The sequence below is a fragment of the Aethalodelphis obliquidens genome, unplaced genomic scaffold, assembly GCF_003676395.1.
Source record: "Aethalodelphis obliquidens isolate GAN/ISIS:26980383/991018 unplaced genomic scaffold, ASM367639v1 scaffold37, whole genome shotgun sequence".
NCBI lineage: Eukaryota > Metazoa > Chordata > Mammalia > Artiodactyla > Delphinidae > Aethalodelphis > Aethalodelphis obliquidens.
The window spans coordinates 544002-564664 of NW_020837981.1; the positions used below are offsets into that span (position 1 = coordinate 544002).

Sequence of the window (20663 nt, forward strand, 5' to 3'; positions counted from 1 at the left end):
ATAATGACATGCTCTATCTTAACATTTAAAAAAAATATGCAGCAGCAAAAAAGATCAAAAAGAAACATTCAACTGTAAATAGTTGTACTATCTGCCAATAGGATTTTGAATGATTTCATTTGCTTCTTTATTCTTTCCTATGTTTTCCAAAATTTCTGCAATGAGTACATATTTTTAGAATTAGAAAAAATGTTTTGTTCTTTTTTTTTTTTTAAAGGAAAATAACCCTTGGCTATAATAGGCTTATATAACTATTATAACTTCTCTATCTACACAAAGGAAAGAGTGTGTGGCCACTTACCCGCCCTGTGTCCACACTGGGTTTCTGGTGGCTGAAATGCACATCTGAGGGACATCTGTATGTACACTAACTTATTTGTTATAAAATTTCACTGGATAGGTGACTTCTAATACACAATACAGTCCAAGCACAGTATCACAAAACACATCACTAAAGTATACTAAAATAAGGTTATTTACTTAAAAATGATACACTGGATGTAATCTATATATAGAACAAAGCAATTAATGGTAAACTTAATAAGGCACCTTTTAAACCAGATGCTGTACAAAATACATTTAGTGTGTTACATATCAAAGATGAATCTATATTTTTGGTGTTTTACAAATGCATAATAAAACTGCTTGTTTTTAACCTTCTTTCAGCGTATATGTACAACTTTCCTAATTAAGCTATAATGATACTTTCATTTTATACAATATATACTACATTTTAGTTTTTAAATGGGCAAAGACAACAGTCACTAAAAGGGCTTAAATAATTCCATTGAAAGCATAGTACAGAGCACAAGGTAAAATTACAATATATTTAATCCTTGGCAAAAGCAGTATTCACATACCTTCCTTATAGGATGATTACACACAGCTTCATGTGATGCTGCCCTAGATTTAATCTGCTCTTTATGAATGTATTAGCTCTCTGCAGTTTTCACTGTGACTCTCATAACAGCACTGAGGCAAGAAGATGAACTGCTACACTGCTATTTTAACATCTGACCCAAGCAAATAATAAATATTACCACTTTTAAACAGTACAAGAGCTGCAACAATCTTTTAAAAAAAAAATCAATTCGTATTTCTGCTGTTGAAATTATTTTAGATATTTAGAAACATTTCAAAACATGTATGAAAAGAAAAATAAATAATTTAATTTATAAAATCTTGCCTGGAATAAATTATTCAATATCAAATTTGATCTTGGGCCAACTTAGAGATGCATGCTTCTTTAAACATTGTATTGCATTTTTGTTCTAAACAGAAGCAAAGCATCTGGGGAAAAAAAGGTACTGAATAGAGCGAATAAATAAAAAATCTGGCACATTCTAGGAAAACATAATTTTCAAAAACTATAGGTCACTTTCTAAGCTCAAAAAACACTCCTGAAATTGGAAAGGCAACACAAAATGTTGATTGAAATATCTTTTGTGAAAACATTTCCAGAGAAACCAGATTTGAATTTTATGCTTCAGAAACTTGTCCAATAAGAAAGCACAGGGAAAGTTTAGACTAGACACACTGAAGCCAATTCCTAGCATGCATGCCCTTAATTCTAAAGATATTGATATTTACCAGTATAAAGACAACTCATAAGGAGAATTTTCTTTGAGGGAGGATTAACTTCTGTTATATTCAGGTAGTTTTGGTTTTTTGTTTGTTTTGATGTTTTAATTATTTAAAGGGATGACAGACAGAAGCTACACATTTTTAAGATGCTAAGTTGTAAGCAGGACCAAATAATGGCTTCCAGGGTTTTACAAATTATTATTTATGGTACTATGTAATACTTCCTCTTTTACTCTTTAAATATTTAAATATGAACTTAGAAATTTAAGAGTAAGAATAAAAGGAGAGAAAAAATAGATTTCATGCAACTTTTTTTCGACTTTAGGATTTCAAAAATGGAATCATTTGCTTTGTAAAGAACATGTAATATTAGAAAATTTTTTATTGAACAAGTTTCTTGGTATCACTTTTAATAGACCAATTTAATTAAAAAATCATTATAATGCTCTTGTACTTACATATTATCTGCAATTGTCTGCTTCCACATACTATTTTAACATTTCTAAGAATAGAGTTTGCCTTTCCTTACATTTTTTTATTATTAAGATGACAAATTATTTTCAAGATTTACAGTTTATCAAATAAAAAATAAATCAAGGTTAACCTTACACTAAGTAGAGCTCATAAGTATTCTTAAATCACTTGGAAATTTAGATAAAAATACCTGTACTTCTCAGTTCAGAGATGGGGAAAACATTCTCAAACAGGAAGTTATTGGGTACTATATATATCAATATATAAATTTACTTATCTTGATAAACACTTCAAGCTTTAGTTATGTAAGATGAAAATTATTAAACTTGGTCAAAACTGTTAAAGCAAGTCTCAAATTTGTGATTGATGTATAGACAAATATGTAAGCATTTCATCCTTAAATGTCAGTCGCATTTTTGGCAATGGATGGATACATGCTCTGATTCCTCCCCTTCAAAGATTTTTTTAACTATGTTGCGATATAATCACATTTATTTTATGCTATATTCAAGAAAACTGTCTCACTTTACGCACCCATGAGTTGTTTGTTCAGAATAAGATATTAATATTTAAAAGGCATTACAGAAGTATAGTTAGTTTAAGTAGATCAGAATTACTCCTTGGGGAAACAAGGCATCCATAAATATGTAGCATTTTATTGAATGACAGCTATATGGTATAGATATAGGTACTGACTAGATATTGAACTTTTTGCCTGATTCTTCACTGTCTTCACAAACTTACGGAACAGAAATCATAAAACCAAAAATCTCAAATGATTTAAATGTCTAAAACAGTTGTTGACAAATGTATATTAACTCTGTGACAGAAATTTCTAATTGGAGGATCATTTCATAAAGGAGAACTGAGATGATGGCATCTTAATGAAAGTCTATACCTATGGTTAGTTCTTGATATTTAAACAAAGTCCTAGACTTGATATACTACTTTGAATTAATTCTGAAAATTTACATGTAGTTCTTCTACTTTACGTTTTTTTTCTGAAGATCTTTTAATTTTTTTTCCCTTAAGGATGGGATATGAGGTACACATGAGCTGGTTTCTATAGTATGAATGTATGTACATATATAAAATATGGTTGTAAAGGAGCAGGTGTTTTGCAAGTAAAGCATATTACACGCAAAATATAAATAACTTCCCTTTTAAAAGTTACTGAGAATAAAGAATACAGAACATAGTTATAGGCACTTAAATTGCTATCAAATGCAGTAATTAGTATTCACTTCAATAAGAAGTGTTTTCTTTAGAAGGTTCATGGCATTGGAAGTTCCAACTTTGGATAGGATGCTTTTCATGACAAAAATAATAATTACAAAAAAAAAAAAAAGAGTTTGTGGTGGGAGGAAAACAGTCCAAATTTACATACACTTTAAACTCCTTTTGGCCTTTATATCAACTTTAATGTTAAAAAATAAAGTTGGTGGAGAAGCTAGCTCACTTGCAAGGTAAATGGCTTTTATGTGATTGGCAAATCTTGGTCAGATAATGCATTTTTAAAGCACAAAACCAACAGCCACCAATATCTTCCTGTGCATTCATAAATTATTTTCTTCTAATTCAAATGGCAGCAGAGGAATTCTGGTATGCATGTATGTACACAGACACACACACACACACACACCATTATCAAGGCATGACAAACTATCATAAACTAAGCAGTATCCCAAACAGATCATGATCCATAGGCTGTTTACAAAGGTAGAATACAAATAGATTAAATTTTCTCAGGTAGAAGGTAAAAGTGTACATTTCTCCATCTCTGCTGAATTCATTTATCTTCTTAAGGCTTTCACAGAAAGCACCATTTTATGAACAGGTAATTCAGTACCCAGAGTTTGACTGGAGACATTAATCAGGATTGAAGTCTTGATGCAGTTCATAAAAACCCAATAAAAAAAAGGCATCAAAAACCACATTTATAATAAAGCTGTCCACATATAAAGAACGAAGTGTTTAGAAGTTCCCAGCTTGTATTCTACAGAGTACTGAAAGGTTTAATATTAGCAGCCTGTGAAGGTGTAGTGAGGAAAGAGTCTGAGAACCAAGTTAACATCCTTATTCTATTCTAATTCCACCCGTTCCTTGGGTGAAAACAGTTCTTGCAGTCTACAATTTCTCCTCATGATTATTTGTCTGTCAAATCTTTACATCTTGAGATTCAACCATCTTGGCAAGTGTCTTCTTGATTCTCAGAGCTGTAAGTCTGGAGGCTGGATTGTGAGCCCAGCATTCTGACATTAGCTTCAAAACTGCTCGTAGACACTGAAAAGTAAAGAGAATGTAGTGAGTAGGTAAATATCGTTGGCAACACTCAGCAATCACTTCCTAAGGGGACTGAATTCCACTTACTTCATCACTGTTCCATCGATTAGACACAATTGGCCGCAAACGTTTGACACACACAACCTCACGCATATCTTCATATGATGGATCATTGGGTACCATGTTATAATATGGCAATTGGTACTCTTCTACAATTCCTGTAGTGAGTTAGAAGGTATAGTGGGCACAAAAATGGTGGCTGGACAAAATACATCAATCCATTCAGTACCTTCTACTGAACTATGGAACTGAAACAAATCCCTCCACAAAGAAGAAAAGACTACAGAGTGGATGATTCACTTTTAATAGTAAATGTATGTTCTCTTTTTTTTATGTCTAATTATCTTCTCTACCCCCACCATAGCTGTCCATATTGGACATACCAATATCCCTTAAAATAAGCAAGGTGAACCACTCACTTACCCTAAATTTTCAGTCTAATTATTTATGTACACAATTGTTTCTACTAATGAATGAGGTTTTAATTTTTTTAATTATTTTTTTTTCTGCAGTAGAAAGACAACATATATGCAGAAAAGAGTTAATAAAGCAGACCTGAAACTGCTATTCTTAAAAGGCCTGCTTGCAAGACTGGCACTTGACTGGTGTCTGAGAACTTGCCTGGTAAACAGCTCCCTACACTCATATAAAACTAATGAAAAGGTGAGTCACTGTGCCTAGACTGTTTGTGCCAACAATATGGTTTATGCTGGTCAACTGGCTTTCTTTCTAGAAGTTTGGAATTTTGATACATACTAGACAGAGAATGCCCACGGGACCAGCCTCCAAAAAAATCTTTGGGTATTAAATCTCTAATGAACTTCCCTGGATGACAATATTTTACACAGTATCACAATTCATTGCTGGAGTAACTTAAAGCAAATCCCAAGCGACTCCACTGGGAAAAGACTTTTGGAAGCTTTTACCTGATTTTCTCTAAACTTTCTGCCCCATGCACCTTTTCCCCTTTGCTAATTTTGATGTGTAGCCTTTCAGTGTAACAAATTTTAGCTGTGAAGACAACTATATGCTGAGTCCTGGGAGTCCTAATGAAATCACAGACCCGGGGAGGGGTTGATCTTGGGGATCCCTGACACACACGACATCTAAATTATACAACTGGAGCTGTTATTTTTTGAATGATGAGTATACAAACATAACCAGAAACATGCTACCTAAACTCCTACCTCCTGTGATACAACGACGAGCCATTTCCCAAATAATCAGGCCAAAGCTATAGATGTCAGCCATTATGTAGGGCTGGAAATGGTTTTTATTCAGGCTTTCATCTAGCACTTCTGGAGCCATGTAGCGTTTGGTACCCACCCTAGTATTCAAAGGTACATCAACTTCATTTGTATCACTGAAACAGAAGACAGACAACGTCCAGGTTGAGGGCCAAGAACAAAATCGTTTCTCATCTATTTTTGTCTCATATTGTAAAAGTCAGGGTCTCTCTCTGTATGTATATAACAAAATAAAATAAAGATCTATCTATCTATCTAATATGTCTACATCCCCTTAACAGAAATCCTTGGGGTCAGATGTATTTTGAAATTCAGCATCTTTCAGATTTAAAGAAGTAATATACCCTTTAAATATATACTATATATTATATAAATCTCCAGCAGGGTCTGCAGCAGTACTCAATCAAAATCATTAGTAAGTACACAGTGAAAAACTAAGTATGAATGTTCATACTAAGCTGGATAAATAAAGACAGTAAATACCTCACATCAGTTCAGGTCAATTTTTGTCACCAAACAAGTTTTGTGCCTCTCTAAGAAAGAGAACAATACTGAATATAAAAAAAGTGGTACATAATTATATCCCAGAACAAGTGAATGTGAAAATTAATTGAGAGGAATCATTTGCTTTTATCATTCTCATGTGATCCTTTGTGACTTAGGATTACATTTTTTTTCTTTATGGATCCAACCAACTTAGTTCTACTGTGAGTAATGTTTACATAATCATATTGAAATGATGTTTATTGTTTTTTTCAATTTTTGGAGTAAATTTTAGAGTTAGAAGACATGAATGGTTTGTTTTTAGGTCTCCAGATCTATTAGGTTCTGAAAACTACTCTGAGGCAGAGATTAATATAATGTATTTTATATTTTCTTAAATTAGCATCTGATGAATATTTGAGCCAATAAACACTCCACTGATTAAAAACAACAGGATTAGAATACTGTAAAAATGATGGAAGAAGATTAAAAATTTTTAATGTTTGCTTTATTATGGACTAGTACTTCTATTTTATGGCCTGAAATGAGTTTTGAAATGTGAAATGGCTGCTGTATTCCAGAATTATAACATTAAAACAATTTAAATGGTTTTCTAAAAATCTGATATTCTCATTGTTTAAAAATATTGACAATATCAAGTAGTGATGAAGAAATGGCATACTTATATCTTGTTTATGGGAGTGTAAACTGATGCATGCTTTCTAAAGGGACAACCTACAACATACTATTAATAACTTAATATGTACATACTCTGTTTAGCCCCTTCTCTAGCAATCCATCATGAAGAAATACTTGTACAAGTATTCAAGGATATTATATATGGATAAAATACAATATTCATTAAAGCATTTATAAAATAATAGAGATAAACTGGAGGTAACTTTAATGCTCGTCAGTTGAGTCACAGATGAAATAAATTATAGTACATCTATAAAACGGAAAACTTTCCTTAACACTGTTAAAAAGAATGAAGTAGATCTATATATACTGAAATGGAAGGATGTCTAAGACAATAAAAAGTAGGAAATCAAGAATTATGTAGAATAGGATGTAATTTTTGTTAAAAACAGAAAACACAATGACAACAAAACACGAAGACAGGGCTTCCCTGGTGGCACAGTGGTTGGGAGTCCGTCTGCCGGTGCAGGGGACACGGGTTCGTGCCCCGGTCTGGGAGGATCCCACATGCCACGGAGCGGCTAGGCCCGTGACCCATGGCCGCTAAGCCTGCGCGTCCGGAGCCTGTGCTCCGCAACGGGAGAGGCCACAACAGTGAGAGGCCCGCGTACTGCAAAAAAAACAAAACAAAACAAAAAAAACCCCACGAAGACAAACCCCCCCCAAACCCAATTTATATAATTATATAAGCACAAATACATGTTTGGAAATCCACTGTCCTGAATACAAATACAAACAAGTAAATATCTTTAGGAGATTACAATAATTTCAAAACAATAGGTAAAGAACCACTCACCTGTTGAATTTAACAGCAAGGCCCAGGTCAGCAATACAGCAACTTCCATTTTTCTTGATGAGGATGTTTTTGCTCTTTAGGTCGCGATGAGCAATTGCAGGCTTTCCTTGAGTGCCATAAATTTCTGTGTGGAGATGGCACAGACCACAGGCAGCTGAATAAGCCAACTTAAGCAGGGCTCTGGTGTCTAGTGTAGCACATTTCAGGAAATCATAGAGAGATCCGTTTTCATGGTAATCGGTAATCAAATAGAGCTGAGTCCAGGAACCTGTACCTTTAATATCTGCTGCTATAAAACCTGTTCAATTAATGAATTTAAAAGGTTAGTTATCAGATGTAGCTAGGAAGAATAATGAATGCTCATTTAGGATACTGAGAATAACTTAGGTATAATCTACAGGTAATAAAAATTTAACTTGTCTGACAAAATCTCTTGAATATATTACCAAAACTTTTATTTCTGTCATTTACATATAAAAGTCTATAATTTTGTAATTAATTTAAAGTAATCTTAATAATCATAAAAATGATAATATGACTAAGAAAAAGATCATATATATAATAACCTAGGGAAATGCTATTAATCTACATGATTCTGTAAGGATGAAGAACTATAAAGAAGGAATGTGGAAAAGGCTCTTCATTTCAAACCGAAAAGTGGACCCATTAAAATAATAAAGTTAGTGCTTCCCTGGTGGTGCACTGGTTAAGAATCTGCCTGCCAATTCAGGGGGCATGGGTTCGATCCCTGGTCCGGGAATATCCCACATGCCTCGGAGCATCTAAGCCCGTGCACCATAACTACTGAGCCCGTGCTCTACAGCCGGAGAGCCACAACTACTGAAGCCCACGCGCCACAAGTACTGAAGCCCGTGTGCCTAGAGCCCGTGCTCTGTAACAAGAGAAGCCACTGCAATGAGAAGCCCGCACACTGCAATGAAGAGTAGCCCCCGCTCGCCGCAACTAGAGAAAGTCCGCGTGCAGCAACGAAGACCCAACACAGCCAAAAATAAATAAAATTAAAAAAAAATAATAATAAAGTTAAATATGTTCAACTAAGAGTTCGCTCCTAACTAAGCCAACTCCCACTTGCCCATCAATGCCTTATCACATTTTCCTTTTCAGCCTGGCTCACTGACAAGCAAGTTCACAATACTGGCCTCCTTTCTTTCTCCTTTCTCTTCTCCCTCTCTTCAGAAAAAGGTGAGTGCTGAGTTGAATAATGTCCCCCCCCCGCATTCATGTCCACCTGGTACCTATAAATGTGACCTTATTTGGAAACAAGGTCTTTGTAGGTATAATCAAGTTCAGATGAGGTGATACTAGGTTAGAGTGGGCCCTAAATCAACGACTGGTATCCTTATAGGAAGAGGGAAATATGGATACAGACACACAGGAAGAAGGCCATGTGCCAACAAAGACAGAGACAGGAGTGTGGTCTCCCAAGCCAAGGAATGCCGAAGATAGCTGGCAATCACCAGAATCTGGAAGAGGCAAGGAAGGGTCCTCCCCTAAAGCCTTCAGAGAGCATGGCCCTGTCAACACCTTGATTTTAAACTTCTGGCCTCCATAACTCTGAGAGAATTAAGTTTCTGTTGTTTTAAGCCACCTAGTTTGTGGTACTCTGTTACGGACAGTCCTAGGAAACGAATATAATTAGTATAGGAAACTATACTCTTAGCAACATGTTATGCACTCTCTAAATTAAAGGGCAAGGAAATAGTACCTGAATAGAAAGTCAGGGAAGGTAGATGAGTTTATGTACCCTACTGATCAGATCATACCTAGGTTATTTTGCTACTGTGTGAATGGGGGTGAGGAGAGAGACCTACTAAGCATAGAACATAATAAATGAAGCTACATCTTATGAGGGAGGGGGGTGATTTAATCTACAACAGGCAAAGGTACATATAGTTCAAGTTACCCTAGAAAATTGCTTAAATTACCTTTAAAAGACTTGTTTTTTGTTACTATATGACTAAGTCCAATAAACTATATTACTTCCACTTTGAAACTCACTGCTGTTTCTCCTCAGCTGGGTAGTAAATATAGACATACTTTGTTTAACCGAGCTTCACAGATACTGGGTTTTTAACAAATTGAAAGTCTGTGGCAACTCCTGCCACAAGTCTATAGGAGCCGTTTTTCAAACAGCATTTGCTCACTTCACGTGCCACATTTTGGTAATTCTCACAAACCTTCAAACTTTTTCATTATATTTGTTATGGTGATCTGTGATCAGTGGTCTTTCATGTTACTATTGTAATTGTTTGGCATTTTTTAGCAGTAAAGTATTTTTAAATTAAGGTATGTACATTGTTTACTAGACATAATGCTACTGCACACTTAATAGAGTATAGTACAGCTTAAACATAACTTTTATATGCACTTGGAAACCAAAATATTTGTGGGACGTGCTTTATTGCAGTGGTCTGGAACCCAACCCCAAAACATCTCTGAGCCTTGTCTGGAAAGTGGTTGGTTGCCATTCAGGACTGGGTTGTATTTAAACTGTATATTCCACTAGATTTCCTTTAGCCAAATGCACACAACTGAACTCACATATGTTTTCAAAACCCATGTGCCAGGCTTCCACCGGCATCCCACTAACCTTGAAGAATATGGAACTGACTAAAATCAAACGTGTACTCACCGAGTATGTTTTCATGGCGCATTAGCACGGTTTGATAGATTTCCGTTTCTCGAAACCAGCTAGCTTCTTCAGTGGTAAAAAACACTTTGACTGCCACTTTCTCACCACGCCATTTACCCATCCACACTTCTCCATATCGGCCTTTACCAACTTGCCGAACCATCTGAATCTGTTTGGCAATAGTTCGCTGAACCTTCATAGTAAAAAGTAAAATGAGAAGAACATATTAAGATTGAAAAAGTGGTTTAATAGGCCATCCCATCAAAAAGGATGGTATGGGGCTTCCCTGGTAGCGCAGTGGTTAAGAGTCTGCCTGCTGATGCAGGGGACACGGGTTCGTGCCCCAGTCCGGGAAGATCCCACATGCCACGGAGCGGCTGGGCCCGTGAGCCATGGCCGCTGAGCCTGCGCGTCCGGAGCCTGTGCTCCGCAACGGGAGAGGCCACAACAGTGAGAGGCCCGCATACCACAAAAAACAAAAAAAAAGGATGGTATATACAACCAACCAACTCAAAGATTAACATATATACAGTCAGCCTCAATATCTGTTCCGCATCCTTGGATGTGGAAGGCCGACTGTAAGGGACCCGAGCATCTGTACGTTTTTGTATCTACAAGGGGTCCTGGAACCAACCCCTGAGGTCTATCCTGAGGGAGGACTGTACTGTAATTCAAAAGGAGATGAAACAATGTACAATATATTCTAAAATCACAAAATAACAGGTTAGTCAATGTGGCAGACTGTTTGCAAAAATGGACTATATAATTCCCCTCCCAGTACACACACCCTTGGGTAGTCTCCTCCAGACTCTGGGCTTGGCTACGTGTCTTGCTTTGGGCAAAAGAACAATAGCAATTGTAAAACAAGTGAAAAGTCTTTGTGCACAGGGGCTTGCCCTTTCTTGCCATTCTAGGGCACCCTGTGACCCAAATGAGCAAAACCATACCAACTGTTGGCCATGTACATAAACTATACCATTTGGCTCTAGCTGAGCAAATTCAGAAAAAGAACTGCCCAGAAGACCCACAGAATCGTGAAAAATAACAAATGTTTGTTGTTTCAAGCCACTGAGCTTTGGGATGGTTTATCATGTAGCAAAATCTAAATGACAGTTAAAAATACTCAACTCAGTCTGTAAGACCCTACATGATCTGGTCCCTGCCTAACTCTCCTGCCTGATCATTGACTCTAATCCCCTCTTATTTACCTTGTTTCAATTTTTAGAATTCACTCAAGCTCATTCCTGTCTCAATCTTTTTGCATGTGCAGTTCCCTTTACTTAAAAGTGTTGTTTCTCTCTTAAACACCTTCATAGCATACATATTCTCAGTTGCTGCACTTATCACAATTATAATTTTATTATTATTTATATACATATTTGTTTGAATTCCATCCCCCACTACTCACAGAATACAGATATTTATTTAGGACAATATTTGAAGTACAATGCTGCTTTCATTAATATTTGTTGGATGAAACAGGCAGGTAAATTGCTACCTTTCATTTTCAGAAGCATTAGCAGCCATTCTAAATTAAAAAAACAACACTAAGGTCCCGGTTGGAAATGTAGTTAAAATGGGCTAGATTTTATGAGCATCTAAACTGACTTACTTTATGTATCACTTATTACAAATTCCTTTTGTGATTTCATTTTAGAAAGCCAGAATTATTGAGGTCTAATTTACATATACTAAAATGCACTCTTTTCGAGAACTGTGTTTTGACAAATGTATACAGTTATGTAACCACCAACATCACAATTAAGATACAGAACATTTCTATAACCCAGAAAAGTTCCCTTTACCGCTTGAAAGTCAATCACCTCCCCACCTACCTTGAGTCCCTGGCATGACTGATCTCTTTTCTTTCCCTACAGTTTTGAACATGACATAAATGGAAACATACAATAGGTAGCCTCTGTATCTAGCTTCTTTCATTCAGCATAAAATACTTTGAAATTAAAAAAAAAATACTTTGAAATTTACCTGTGTTGCTATTGCATGCATCAGTAGTTTGTTCCATTTTACTGACAAGCAGTATTCTACTCAATGAATGTACCACAATTTGTTTATCCATTTACCAACTGATGGACTTTTGGGTTGTTTACAATTTATTATGAATAAAGCTGCTATGAACATTCACAGTCAGTCTTTGCATAGACATGTTTGCATATTCCTTCTGTAAACAATTAGCAGAAGAACTGCTTCACTGTATAAAAAGTATACGCTTAACGTTTTAGTCAGCTATCAACCTGTTCCCCAAAGTAGCTGTATTCTGCATTTCAATCAGCAATATATGAGATTTCCAGTTGATTTATTTTATTTATTTATTTATTTATTTATTTATTTATGGCTGCATTGGGTCTTTGTTGCTGCATGCGGGCTTTTCTCTAGTTGCGGTGAGTGCGGGCTACTCTTCGTTGTGGTGCGTGGGCTTCTCTTGCTGCGGATCACGGGCTCTAGGTGTGCGGCCTTCGGTAGTTGTGGCACACAGGCTCAGTAGTTGTGGCTTGCGGGCTCTAGAGCGCAGGCTCAGCAGCTGCAGTGCACGGGCTTAGGTGCTCCGAAGCATGTGGGATCTTCCCGGACCAGGGCTCGAACTCGTGTCCTCTGCATCGGCAGGCAGATTCTTAACCACTGTGCCACCAGGGAAACCCTGATTTATATTCTTTTCCACACTTAATATTCTCAGTTTTTGTCATACTAGTGAACGTGTAGTATCTCACTGTGTTTAATCTGCATTTCCCTGATGATGCTGAGCATCTTTTCATGTGCTTATCTGCCATTCTTACATCTTCTCTGGGCAAGTGTCTGTTCAAATCATTTGTCCATTTTTAAACAATTGGGTTGTCTCATTCCTGAGTTGTAAAAATTCTTCATATATTCTGCAACACAAATTCTTTACCTGAATTTGTGTTGCCAGTCTGTGACTTGTTTTTTCACTTTCTTAACAGTGTCTTCTGAATAGGAAAAGTTTTAAATTTTAAGAAAGACCAATTTATCATTCTTTAAAGTGACTCTTGCCTTTTGTGTCCTAAGAAATCTTTACTCAAAGTCACAATAATTTTCTAAAACATTTTCTTTTAAAGGTTTTATACTTTAATTTTTACATTTAGGTCTATAATCCATTTCAAGGTAATTTTGTATATGGAGTAAGATAAGGGTCAAGATTCACCTTTTGGCAAATGGATGCCCAATTTTTCCTGCACCATTTGTTGAATGGACTCTTTCCCCCACTGAATTACTCTGGCATCCAAATCAACTGATCACACATGTGTGCGTCCATCTCTAGACTGTATTCTGTTCCACTGATGTACATACCTATCCTTATGCCAGGATCACATAGTGTTGGCTACTGTAGCTGTACAATAAGCCCAGAAATCAGGTAGAGAATCCTCTTTATTCTTCTTCTTCAAAATTGTTTTGGCTCTTCTAGGTCCTCTGCACTTCCAAATAATTGTTAGAATAAGCTCATCAATTTCTACAAAAGTTTGCTCTGATTTTGATTTGGATTGAATTGAAACTATAAATCAGTTTTAGGATAACTGAAATCTAATACTGAGTCTTCTGATTCAAAAACAGGTTAAAAACCTTAACGCTTATTAGGGGTTTTGTTCATTTCTTTTGGCAATGTTTTCTGATTTTTTTTTTTTTTGCGGTATGCGGGCCTCTCACTGCTGTGGTCTCTCCCGTTGCGGAGCACAGGCTCCGGACGCGCAGGCTCAGCAGCCATGGCTTCACAGGCCTAGCCGCTCTGCGGCACGTGGGATCTTCCCGGACCAGGGCATGAACCTGTGTCCCCTGCATCGGCAGGTGGACTCTCAACCACTGCACCACCAGGGAAGCCCCATGTTTTCTGATTTTAAGTGTACAGGTCTTACATAAATTTTAAGTTTATTCCAAAATATTTCACGTTTTTGATGGTATTTTAAATGATAGTGCTTTTAAAATTTTAATCCCTAATTGTTTATAGCCAGTGTACATAAATTCAATGATTTTTGTACAATGACCTTGATAAACTCACTTATTGGTTGTTGTAGCTTTATGTTATCATCTTTGAGATTTTCTACGTAGACAATCATGTTGTCTGCACTGTCCTTTCCAGTTCAATTACAGAATTACCTGATTCAATGAATTTTATAATTAGAGACCAATGTATTTACTTTAAACAAACCAACTAAACACAGAATTTAAAATCTATCTAGATATCTAGTATTTATCATAAGGGTCCCCTTGACCCCTAAGTCTGAATATTTCTATACATGTAATTCTCTTAGAATTATATACAACTCGCTTTAACATCAGTTTTATGAATTGTGTTTTGGTAACATAGTATTATATTGAGGGAAGTATCCTCTCTATGAAGATGATCTGTGGGAGTAACTTCCTTTTGATTTCAGAATCTGAAATAGTTATACTTCTCCCAACCAATCAGTTTAACCTTACAGATGCAAGGTATTTTACACCTGATTCCTCAAGTTGGCTGTTAAAAACCTGTGAGCTGGGCTTCCCTGGTGGCACAGTGGTTGAGAGTCTGCCTACCTAATGCAGGGGAGGCGGGTTCGTGTCCCAGTCTGGGAAGATCCCACATGCCGCGTAGTGGCTGGGCCTGTGAGCCATGGCCGTTGAGCCTGCACGTCCAGAGCCTGTGCTCCGCAATGGGAGAGGCCACAACAGTGAGAGGCCCGCGTACCACAAAAAAAAAAAAAAACAAAAAAAACCTGTGAGCTTATGTTAACACTTACATAGCACTTCATGACCACATTTTCTCTCTTAACCTTGCTTGTGACTCTACCTTATTCAATTTTTCTTATTTCATATTTTAACTAATTTCATCTTGCATTACTGTAACCATCTTTCTAAATAAGAAGGGAAAAAAGTGTGTCTAGTAAAGTTCCCTAATATGTAATTATTAAGCCGTCTACCATCATATGACAACACATTCTGTATTAATAAACCATTCATGTTTATATGACATTTCAGCTTACCAATAAGGGTAGTCCAGATCCACTACCAGAACTTTGTGACTGGTCAATAAGGTCTTTTAATGATTCCCCAACTGGAATAAATGCTTCATCCTGTTCCAAGTCACGATTGTAACGGCGTCTGCTTGAGATGCTCTTGCAATAATGTCTTTCAAAAAAGCAGAAAATAATCTACATTAACATTCTAAAACTATAAAATTCTAAGGTAAGAAAAATCTTGAGGTTGTTGACACTATTATCCTTCCTTCATCACATGGGTTCATATCCAAATTAGTCTTATCATAGAAAAATATATCCTCTGTTAAAATAATGTCCAGAAATGGAGTTTATGAGGTAGAGAGATATATACTATCTTAAAACGGAAAGACGTCCATGGTACATTGGCAAGTGAAAAAAACAGATTAAAAAACAGCATGTAAAGTATGATCCTAGCTATAAACATTTAAAAATTATATGTATCTATACTTGTCTAAAAGGATCACAAATATATCAAGTTGTATATAAGAGTTATTGCTGGGAATGTAGGAATATTTACTTTCTACTTTACATATGTATTTTCATCTGAATTTGTAAGCATGTAGTTTTATATCAAAATGAACAATAAATATACTTCCATTTTAAAAAAGTTTATGGAAAAGAAATCAAATAAGTTCACTTAATTCATTCTAATATTTTCAAAGGCTTTTTAAAAATTTTTCAAATTATGAAATGTTTCACACATGTAGGAAGGTAGAGATTAATTTATTTGGCACCCATGTGTAAGCCATTTAAATTTAATAAATATTGACATTATGCTATGTTTATTTTAGATATATTTTAAATAAATAAACATTAAAATATTTGCAGCTGCAGCCATTTCCCTCATAATTCCATTTCCCTCATTTACTCCTAAGAGACAAACACTATCCTGAAGGTGGTTATATCCTTCCTATCTATGTATTTATACCTTTACCATATAAGTATATACACATAAACAACATCGTTCCTCTGGACACAAATGGCATATGTTGTATTAATATTTTACATCATGCTTTAAAAAACTCCTTATGTATTACTTATTTACCCATGTTGATACATGTTAAAAACAACAACAGCTCATTTTTATTGATCTTGAGTGTGTGTCAGGCACTGTTCTATGACTTACTTCATCTTTATTAAACTCGTAAGAGGTAAGTACTATTGTTTCCATTTTACAAAAGAGAAAACCATGGCCCAGAGGCTCATCATTTGTCCCAAGTCAGACAGCTGGCTAATTATTCTCCAATACTGAGGCAAGACCCTTCTGGGTACTATCACCAAAACCCCATGAATTATGAGGTTTTCAAGTCACATAGCTGGTGGGAACAGATACTATCCCCAGCCTTGTGTGAGCACTGAATACTGCTTCCTTCAATCTTTTCAGCCGTTCTTTCCCAGCCTTAGGTGGTTTCCTCACTTTAACGCACTGATCACGATTCAGCTGAATATTCTATGGGAACGTTCTGAAGATGTCTGGAGTTCTTTCTCTGTGAAACTCTCCTTTCCAGTACTCTGTACCTATGAACTATAGCTGCTGCTCTCTCCCCAGACTCTCAGCTGTATCTCCTCGATTCAGTGTCTGCTGGGCTACACCTGAGTTCTTCCTGTGTCCCGCAGCCAGAAACTCTCTTCAGGGAGTAAGCTGGGCAATCACAAGACTCACCTCATTTGTTTCCTGCTTCTCAGGGATCAGTGCCCTTCACTGGCTGATTGGCAGCTACTAGTATGCGACTGGGGCTTACTGATTACAGGTTTCACTGTAAGACAATCTGCTTGGGCCATTTCACTGGACTTACTAGAGACAGAATACTCAGGTCTTTTTTCTTGGGCTAGATGGATTTTCCCCTAGAACAATCTTCTTATATGTTATCTAGAGGGAACATGCTTGGTTAGCAGGGTTCTGGAGGGTAGGGGGGCCCACAAATTAGTATGTAAATATTCACTTTACCTCCTTATTTTTATTATAATACCTCACCCTCAATAATGGGATACCATAGCTAAGAACATTTTTGTTCTTTTCAGAGACTACACTTCTAGCCTTCTGTTAGAGAGATGGTGGAAAGTCACATCATTATTCAGAAAAAGAGTAGGGATCTCAACATCTGTGGTACTTGGCATCCAAAATGGCGCACAAAATTTCTCAACTCCTGGTATGCCTGCCTTGTTTACTTCCCTTCCATAAGCAGAGCTCACCTCTGTGACCAACAGAATATGGTAGAAGTGATGGTGTCACTTCTGAGTCTAGATCATAAACAGCACTGCAGCTTCCACCTTGGTCTCCTGGATCACTCACTCTGGGGGTGCGGGGGAGCCAGGCCTCATGCTGTGAGGAAGCTCATGCAGGCAGCTCAGTAGAGAGCCTCACATCAGAGGAACTAAGGTCTCCTGCCAACTTGTGAGCCTCCGAAGCGAGTTATCTTGGAAGGGGATCTACCAGCTCCACTCAAGCCTCCAGGTGAGCGCAGCCTCTGCTGACATCTGAGCCACTCAGTCAAGTCACTCCTGAAGTCCTGACCCACAGAAACAATGAGAGATAATAACTGCTGTTTCAAGCCACTAAGTTTGGGAGTGATTTCTTAATGCAGTATTGCACAACTAATACAGCATCTGACTTTCTAAAAACAGACTTTCAAGCAATCCTCTTGGTTTTACTGCCCCCCTCAACTGTACTACCATAGATAACTGCTACTGCCAATTGAGCTTCTTGGGGAATTTTATAGTATAAACTGGTTGCTGTTTGTCTTTCTCATTTTCTAGCCTGGGATTCAGATTTCTTAGGTCTACAAAGTCACTACTCATCCATAAGCTTCACAGGTTCTACAGCTTTTTTGCTGTTATCTTGTCTCCTTGTCCTAGTTGGACAAAAAAGTTAAAAACTCTTTATTGCTGTTTTAGTGGGGCACAACAAAAGTAAGTATGCTCAATCTACTTCTTTATCTAAAAAGTCTATTATCAAACATTTGTATCTTTGCCAGTATAATGGGTAAAAAATATCTCAGTACGATTCTAATTTATATTTTTCATATTATGAGTATTCTTAAGTCATCTTTTTATTTTTCTTTTAAGAGCCATATGTATTTCTCTTTAGGTAAAATATATGCTCATTTTTTGGGGCCTAATTTCCCACTGAATTGATTTTTTCTTTTTGATTTATAGAAGCTCTTTATATTTGAGAAATCAGCTCTTTGTAATATAAGCTGCAGATATTTTTCACTGTTGGTCTGTCTTCTGACCATTTATGGTGGTTTCTACCACATAGTAAAGTTTTATTTTTATGTAGTTGACACCATCAATCTTTTCTTTTTTAAGGTTTTTGGTTTTTTTGCTTGTAAGTTTTGTGTCAGACTCAGATTATTTAAAAAAATTCTTCCAAGGTTTGTTCTAGTATTTTAATCAATTCAGTTTATATATATAGTTTATATATATATATATATATATAGAGAGAGAGAGAGAGAGAGAGAGAGAGAGGGAGAGAGAGAGAGGGAGAGAGAGAGAGCGAGAGAGGGAGAGAAAGGGAGAGCGAGCACCCCAACCTGGCTAAAATTTATTTCAGTGTACGGAATTGATTCAACTTCATTTTCTGCCATATAGCTATCCACTCCCAAATCCATCTACTGAATAAGCCAACTTTTCCTCAGAGATCTGAAATGTTACCTTTATCATATACTAACTTTCTTTATATACTTGGGTCTACTTATGGGTCTAGTAACAAATTCCACTGATCTCTCTGTTTATTCATATGCCAGTAAGATAATATTTTATTATTGAAGTTTATGCCCTCCTCTTATTGCTCTTCTGGCAAATGTCTTCTGAAATCATGACTAAATGCAAACAATTCTGAACTGCCAAATAACTAAAGAATGATAATGCATACAGTTGATTTCTTGGGACAGGTTTTTAAATTTAGATATAAGGAAGTTCAATATTCTATAAATAAGAAAATCTTAAGTACTCATGAACATAACAAGAAGTATAATGTTGTGTCCAATTAATTGATTAGTAGTAAGGTCTTCTGTTCCCTTAAGAAAACTATAATATAGTTAATTAAAGGAGATAACCAGAAAATACAAGTTAATGGTTCCTGAAATACATTCAGTGTCAACGGTTTCTGCCTACTGGCTTTAAGAACAACTGTTTATATCTAATAGTCAACAAAATATTTTGCATCAAAATAATTATCTTACTTGTAACAAAAGCAGCTGGAGAAGATGATCATAGCAATTATGCAGACAGCCATAGAAATGAGCAAAGCCAGCCATCGAATGTTGCCATCGAAAAATGGACCTGATAATGGAAGTAAACAATGAAAAAGACATTATCTTTCGATCACATCTTAAAAGGAAAAAATAACTTGTAGTGTTGAACTCTAGAAAGCTTGCTTATTGTTAAAACCAGAGAAAATATTTTACTGAGAATCATGATTGCACTATTCTCTGCTAACCTACCTATAACAACAGGGGGCAGTGTAGGTTGTAAATACTGGTTACATAAGTTGGTCCGACAACATTCTATTGTCCGGCGTAGCTGGGCTTTTGGTGAATCCTAAAGGAAGAAAGTTAGAAAAAATTGATACACGAAACTGATAATTAATTTTTAAAATATTGATAAAATACAGTTTATAATTCAGTGAGTGAAAAGGACCTGCTAAGTTTGTGTGAAAGTGATTATTGAAAAATTTAAATCTATGGTGAAATAGTGTTGTAAAGACTCTAAAATGTTTTTTCTTAAGGAGAATGTATGTATATGGATGGTGTGTTAGAACACTAAACTATAACTTAATTACAGATAAACAAAGGTTTATATATATTTTTCACCCAAAATGTGGCATATCTTAAGATATGACTATTCATTTGTTTTTAGTAAAAAAGTATTTAAAATCATGAGATCTTTTCCTAAAAAACATGGGTAATACATTTTATTACAGTGATAAACTAGCAGGGTAAATATAATCTCATAGGAGTATTGAGACTTAGTTGGATGAAACTTAAGATCTGACTAAAAAGTGGAGCGTGTCCTAGGCCAAAGAAATGACAGGTTAGAAAAGGTAGTCAAGTAGGCAGAAGATACAGTTGATGCTGCCTATAACAACAATGTGGAAACTAATGAACCTGATACGGAAGCAAGTTGAAGTGTACGTGGTGAGGATAAGGTCAAAATATAGAAACAATATTTCTGAGAGTTTTTGGGAGACCACCAACCAGATATGTGTCCCTAATACATCAGAAAATGAGCACAGGGAAAGACTGTAGTCATGGGAACAGATACCAAAAATTATATGTGAAGTTTTATTTGATTAAAAGTACAGTATTTGAGAAGTTCTTAACTTGAATGCTGACATTTCAGCACTACCTGCAAGAAGTGCCATTCTAGACCAAAACAGT

General features: G+C 36.1%; 1 protein-coding gene across 3 annotated transcripts in view; it reads right to left on the bottom strand.

The window, feature by feature from the left end:
- Positions 1 to 457: 457 nt before the first annotated feature.
- Positions 458 to 20663, bottom strand: part of BMPR1A (bone morphogenetic protein receptor type 1A) — a 142371-nt gene continuing 122165 nt past the window's right edge. For all 3 annotated transcript variants that reach the window (XM_027129670.1, XM_027129671.1, XM_027129672.1), the window contains 8 exons: positions 19728 to 19824; positions 19467 to 19566; positions 15268 to 15412; positions 10280 to 10472; positions 7627 to 7924; positions 5589 to 5764; positions 4429 to 4559; positions 458 to 4341 (listed from right to left, as the gene is read on the bottom strand). In XM_027129670.1, coding sequence (XP_026985471.1) covers positions 4216 to 4341; positions 4429 to 4559; positions 5589 to 5764; positions 7627 to 7924; positions 10280 to 10472; positions 15268 to 15412; positions 19467 to 19566; positions 19728 to 19824 — 1266 coding nt within the window. In that variant the 3' untranslated portion in view covers positions 458 to 4215. The remainder of the gene's footprint in view (positions 4342 to 4428; positions 4560 to 5588; positions 5765 to 7626; positions 7925 to 10279; positions 10473 to 15267; positions 15413 to 19466; positions 19567 to 19727; positions 19825 to 20663) is intronic.